At 32.3% G+C, this 7,131-nt stretch overlaps 1 protein-coding gene across 1 annotated transcript; it reads right to left on the reverse strand.

The window, feature by feature from the left end:
• Positions 1 to 1,240: 1,240 nt before the first annotated feature.
• On the reverse strand, positions 1,241 to 3,691 carry LOC130993856 (laccase-21-like). The gene is made up of 6 exons (XM_057918893.1): positions 3,553 to 3,691; positions 3,315 to 3,466; positions 3,002 to 3,246; positions 2,733 to 2,861; positions 1,573 to 2,499; positions 1,241 to 1,499 (listed from the first exon to the last, which is right to left on the reverse strand). The coding sequence occupies exons 1-6, from the start codon at positions 3,661 to 3,663 to the stop codon at positions 1,339 to 1,341; spliced, it is 1,725 nt and encodes a 574-aa protein (XP_057774876.1). The 5' UTR covers positions 3,664 to 3,691; the 3' UTR covers positions 1,241 to 1,338.
• Between the last annotated feature and the right edge of the window lie 3,440 nt (positions 3,692 to 7,131).

Here is a 7,131-nt window from a genome sequence, read left to right on the forward strand (position 1 = left end):
TCGGGTATGGCCTTTTAAATGATACGGTTCAGTTTCACTTTTTAAGTGGTTTCCAGTACGAATTAAGGTTTTTTTCAGTTTGGTTCCATTTCAAACTAAACTGCCCCAATGCTCACTCCTAAACTCTAACTCTAACTCTAACCCCAATCCTAATTACGGAAATTGATTAATGTAGTTTTGCAGGTGTTTGGCTAATGCATCTTGATTTGGAGAGGCATGTTAGCTGGGGAACGGAGATGCTGCTGATGTGAAAAGCTTTGCTCAATTTTCATCTGCTTCATTTGTTTGTTTTATTTGTGTTTTATATAGTTCATCCACTTTAAATTATGATGTCAATTTCTTAGTAATAAATGGATTGGTTTTTAAATTATTACTATAATACTATAACTTGTGTTTTTTAATTCTATAAGAAATTTTTAATGCCTTTCTTTCCTTGAATCGAAAACCATGCATGCATGTGCATGTCACTATCAAAAGCTACGTACTTGATATTGGCTTCTACCTGCTCCACAAAAATGTATATATGGTCAGGTCGTGCATAATTTTTCAAAAATTTAAATTTTTAATAATAATTATTCCGTCCACAAAAATTATAGTCTGATTATTACTTATATATGTTCACGAAAATTGTAATTTTTTCTTTTTTTAAAACTTACCTTTTATATTTTAAAATTCACACTTAATATTTATTAAAAAAATCAATTATTTAACACATCAATTTTTGTGGATTCTTTCTCCACTCAATTTTGGTGTGGATTCTTTTCTTGACTTTATACACATTTTTCAGTCATTTGTTAAACTCATCTTATTCAAAATATACTACAATTTTTATGGACGGAGAAAGTATATAATTATATTAAGGACAAACAATTGACATTGGTGCACGAAACTTCTTAATAGTAATTTAAGGACAGAACAATACTTCAAATATTCGCAAAAGTAACTACTCCGTCCACTAATTTATGGCCTAGAAGGCAAAATACGGGTTTTAAGAAAAAATATATTTTTATTAGTTGAGTAGAGAAAGAGACCCACAATTTATTAAAGTCAATGCAATTAGGCCACAATTTATTAAAGGACCCACAATTTTGATTAAAATATGAATATAAACTTACCTAAAAATAGATAGGACATAAATTGGTGGATGGATAAAAAGATAAGTAGGCCATAAATTAGTGGACGGAGGGAGTAATTATTTTTATCTTCTTCATTTTTCTTCTTCATTATAACAAAATAGATATTTTGATAAATTCACTATTAATAACAAATAATGTTGCTAATGCAGATACATACAAGGTGCGTAGAATCACGAAATATTACTATATTGTTGAATAATCATCAATTATTAGCTACACGTAGCGGCGGAGTATCACAGCGCGGCATATCTGGCGGCGGAGGCAGCAACTTCTCATCGGGGCGTTGGCCGTCTTTGACGATGAACACCATCTTCATTCCCCAGCTCAAATGACGCTCAAAATGGCAGTGCATGAACCACACTCCTACAAATTAAATCAATGCAATTAATAAGAAAATATATATTATTGTGTAAAAGAAATGAAGTTAAATATTAACCTGGATTGTTAGCCCTAAATCTGATAGCAGTCCATCCATTTCTGCGCACGGCTATGTTCTGCATCAAGGGCGGGTCGAGTAGATTATAATTGGGCGGATCCGTGGTTGCGTCGAAGTCTCCCGACCCGGATCCAACGACGTAGAAGCTGTATCCATGTAAATGCATGGGATGATCAACGCCTCTGCCGAAATTGGTGGATTGAAACACCACTTCCACCGTGGTGTCATACTCCAACACACTCACCGCCGTCGCCATCTCCGACGCCGACTCATTCTTGGCTATGCTATCTTCCGTGTAGTTGAAAACGAGAGGCGGAAACTCGGGGAAATTGGAATCGTAAACTCCATCGATTCCTGCGTAGTAAGCGTGAAGGATGTCGGTGGTGATGGGCAGCAGCATCGTCAGGTTGTTCATGCTGGCCATCAGCCTTGTGGTCCCCACGCACGCGCTCTTCGTGCAGGGCGATAGATTCACCGAGAGCGTGAAGAATAGATTCTTCATCACGTTTTTAGGGACGTCCACGTTGTCCGCGAGGCTTCTCAGTCTGCTTGTGAAATCGGCCGATGCCGCGGTGTCGTTGTATTCGGGGAAGGATGGGAGCGGCGGCGGCGACGGCACCGTGTAGTTCCCGACGTACTCGATGATAGCTGTGGTCGGGGTGCTCACGTATTCTCCTCCCACCACGTAGATTCTGGCGGCCATGTAGTAGTGGCTGGGCGGCTGGTTGGCCTCCAGCAATAGATCGATGGTCTGACCGGGGGAGATGGCCACGTAATCGGTCATCAGAGGCTTCGTGTAGGCGCCGTCAGTGCCGACCACGGTGAACTTGTGGCCGGTGATTTTGAAGAACATGATGTTGTCCATCACCGCGTTTACCAATCTCATAAGGTAAGTTTTTCCAAACTCCACACTCACCTTGTACGTATCTGCAATGCATGCACCGCAAACATTTATTGCCTTTACTTAGTGCATCTCCTACTTTTGCTACTTTAAAATTTTAGTTTCAAATTACTCCCAAACTTATGGGTTGAGAATTATTCTACTTCCCTTCTCCATTCACATATACATTCACTTAACATTAATTTTTTAAGATCACATTTAATTTTAAGGAATAAATAAATAAAATATAAAAATAGTCCAAATAATTAATTAAATCCACCTTGTGTAGAGCATGGATATAAATCTCCAGGTTGGCCATTGATGAGGAAAGCATCTGAAACTTGAGGTTCGCCGCCACCGCCTAGAAACTCCTCCATCACCTGTTGCACATCACCTTTCCACCACTCTCCTGCAACATTATTCAAAATTCATTTCATTCTCTCTAAAATAAGATGATTAGAATTCTTATATAAGCTGAAATTAATAAAATCTTATGTTTATATGCTACCGAAAAATCATATTAAAAATGTACAAATTATTACAATATACCAATTAAAATGGGAAGATGAGCATGAGGTTTAGGAAAGGGAAAAGGCTGAGTGATCGGCGGTAGAATGACGATGGCTCCATACACAGTATTCCGAGACCAGTCGCTGTGGGCGTGCCACCACAAAGTGCCTTCTTCGTCGGAGAGGATCATCCGCTGTCTAAAGCTTTGGCCGGGACGAATCGGGCACTGCGTCACATAGTTGGTGCCATCTGACCATGGATACCTCCGCATCTTTACTCCATGCCTAAAATTAATTAATTACTTAATTCACTATGCTCCATTTTGACATAATTATGATATGTGTTTGATTACCAGTGAATAGTTATATTTTGATGAGCACTATTAACAACGTCGACTATCACCAAATCTCCTCTTCTGGCATATATAGTCGGGCCAGGGTATTGTCCGTTTATGGTGAGCATGCTCTTGCTGCTGCACAGTCTAGTGTGCAAGGAATTTACCAACTGCATGCAACAATTTAGGACTCGGATTAGCTTAACTAGCTACAAGAAGAAAACTTAACCAAGAAAAATCAAAGAAACAAACGTACTTCAAATTTGCAGCGACGAACTAAAGCATGGAGTGGCGTCACCAAAATTATACCTAAGAAGCAGAGGATGAAAACCTTCCTAGCACAAACTACTGCTAATTTAATTTCCATTTCTGGTAATTAAGTTGTTGAGTTGAGACTCGAGAAGCTTACTAATTTGTGCAGTATTTATAAGGGATTGCAGTTAGTACTTTATCTTGACTTGTTGGTAAATTGATTGTTAGTTCGTGGTTTTGCATGGTAAATTAAATATATTATTTTATTAATTAAAATTGATTATGATTAGCTTCATTTAATTTCACTCATCCATTATTGTTGCTGGGATCTCTCTACTTAATTGTTGTCATTAATTAATTTAAGAGATGAGGAAAATGCTAAATACACATAATATGTGCGTACATAATTAGATATTTATGTCATTTTTCAATATTTCCAAATATTGAGTAATTAATTCATTTTAATTGAAGTTTACATTTTACATAGTTACCCTTTACAGTAATTAAGGAAATAATATTGAGTTTATACTCTTTCCTCAGTATTAAAAGATTTTATTTCTATAAATTAATATAACTAACGTTGATTATAAAATTATATGTATTACAATATAGTAATCTTCATCTTATCTATCCATTCAACCAATTATGGATTATATGCACTGCAATATATACGCATTACTCATTCAACTTATGTGGTTTATTATCGTTTATGTAGTTTATTATTTTCTCATCTTGTTTTTTATGTAGTTTATTATTTTTGTCATTAATTTAATTATTTTGTTTTCACTGTTATTAAAATCCCAAAATAATTTATTGTAACATTTATTTTTAATTTAGTTTATGATATGCTTGAATTTACTCATTCAATTATATGTGTACAAGTTATTGTCAATATGATACCTAATCATTGATTAGATTTGTGATAATAATGGCTTACATTTACTATATCAATTGATTAAGAGACCAAATCAATTGATTAAATTATAAAATTATAATATATACATTATAAGAAATTATAAATATTGAATTTAAAATATAATATAAAGAAATGAATATAATTATGAGAATAATGTCGTACGTTGAGCACATTGATCAATTACTTCTTACAAATATGTTATACTACTTTATATTAGAAGAAATTAGTGAAATTGAAATAAAACAATTAGAAAATACAAATGAATGGCTAAAATTGTTATAATAATATCACACGGTGAGCATATCGATTGATTACTCCGCAAAATTATACTATATGACATTACTTTAGTATCAAAATAAAAAAGATTTATTATAACTGTGAGTTGGCCATTCTTTGATTATTTAATATTATAGTCTATTACAAAAAATATAGTGAAATTAAAATAAATGTTAGAAAATATGAATAAATGACTATAATTATAGTAATTCAAAGTATGATTTAATTCATCAATCCGGTCAACTTATGATATTTTTCTCAAAATTATATAGTAATTCATTTCTATTTCTAATGTAATAATAATAATTAAAGAATATAGCCTGTCTATGAGTTATATCTAATTATATTTTAAAGGTAAATCACTCATCGAGCCAAATACTACCTTATTCAAACTTGACTAGTTTAACTAACGAACTTCATACTAACAAGTTAGAACAAGCTTTTATCGAACCAAACTTTGAATAACTTACGAGTAGCTTAGTTCATTTACAATCCTATACTAATACTATAGAGAGTCTCGTAGCCACATTGTTCGACTATTATATAAAATTATAGTATATATAGCGAAATAACAACATTACACATTAGTAAAGTTGAATTCCAAATAACCGAATATCAATATGCATAGATATAGAATTAAGAAGAGTGACACACATTGTTCAATTATATATTAGTAAAAAAATAAAAAATAAAAAATTGAAATTTAATAGTAGAAAATTAATTTGAACAAATACATCTATGCAATTTAAGTTCTGAAAAAATAAAAAATATTTTATAAAATAATTTGAAGACAATTTAAAATAAAAAAACACTTAAAAAAATTAAATCAATCAATCAATCAATCTTATACTCCATTATAGTTATATTTAATCATGTATTATTCTAATCCTTCGTCACCAACAAAATGGTGTATCTCATTTCTATAAACACAATTGTTATCAGCAACCTCCAGATGATCACAATTGCGGCAAGCATAAAGCAGAATCTTCTGCTCTTTGTCTTTCTTGGGTACAGTATATTGTTGCATTCGCGGCAAAATTTCATGGTACTTAATTATGGTGGAAGTTGGGAAATTTTCTTATATGTCTACGAAAAAGAAAAATGAATAGATATGTGAAATTAGAAGTAGAAATCAAAATTTTGGAAGAAGAAATATCATCAAGGTTTCCGATGGCGGGGGAGAGAGAATACTTTATAATATCTTATGAAGATGTGAGATTTGTGTAGAAATTTTGTATTTATACTAGGACATTGAAGTTCTCCAAAATCCATAACTTATTAGTATCCTTGGAAGTTTGAATACCACTAGATTTATATGAATATTTAAAAATTATAGTAATTGAATACCAACAGATTTTTATGGATTTTTTTAAATTTGAATTGAATACCTATAGACATTTGAAACACAAAAAAAATCTTAGAGAATCTGAATTGAATACACCATCTAATTTATGTGTTGATTTGAATAGTTTAATTATATCATTGAATATATATTTAATTTCTTAATATGATATATGAATCTAAACTACCCTTATTAATGTTTTCAAGAAAGCCAAAATCTAAATATGCATCAAATTCAAATGTATTATTTAGGGTAAAATGTATGTAACATGCATCTTATATGGACAACGAAATGTAGCTGACTTGATAGGACATTTATCATCTAATCATTATATTGAGAGTTCAAGTCATCATAGAGAAGAAATTATGAAATTATGACCAATTACTGATCCTTATTTTTAAAATTAGAAAAACAAAAAAGTAGCATATAACCATAAACTACATCTCCCAAATTATCTTTATAATATCTATGCTCTCAGCCATAGAGAATGCATGCATTGATTAGCCAATTTCCTTTCCCTTGATAGAGAAGGATAAAATGTTTACAAAGAGCATAGTGCCTTTTTGTTTATTAATTTGGAAACAAATGAACATGGGATGGTAGATGGAGGTAGGTCCATTCACCATTTGCAAGTAAAAGAAAAAAAGGGGAAATTTGAGCATGGGGTTGTAAGATTCCATGAGTTTCTTGCTTTTCTTTTGTCACTTTTTTTTATCTCTTTTTCATGATAAATCACTTTCTGTAAAATATTTTCACTTGTATGCGGTTAATTTAACCTAGCTAGCTTAGTACATTTCCAACTTTTCTTTTTTTGTCTTGTGCAATACAGCTAAGATTTTGGCTTAGAATTTGGACATTGTTTGGAGTTTCGTGTTTAACAGTTGAGGGAGTAACAAAATTTGGTAATAAAAATATCTTTCAAATGCATGCTTTTATACTGAAAAACGATGGTTTGATCAATGCACATCCAATGTAATTGTTAATGGTATTTTATAACAGAACTATACTACGGAGTAGAAGTTTAGCTTAGTAATTTAACTTGAAGTCTC

The sequence above is a fragment of the Salvia miltiorrhiza genome, chromosome 1 (assembly GCF_028751815.1).
Source record: "Salvia miltiorrhiza cultivar Shanhuang (shh) chromosome 1, IMPLAD_Smil_shh, whole genome shotgun sequence".
NCBI lineage: Eukaryota > Viridiplantae > Streptophyta > Magnoliopsida > Lamiales > Lamiaceae > Salvia > Salvia miltiorrhiza.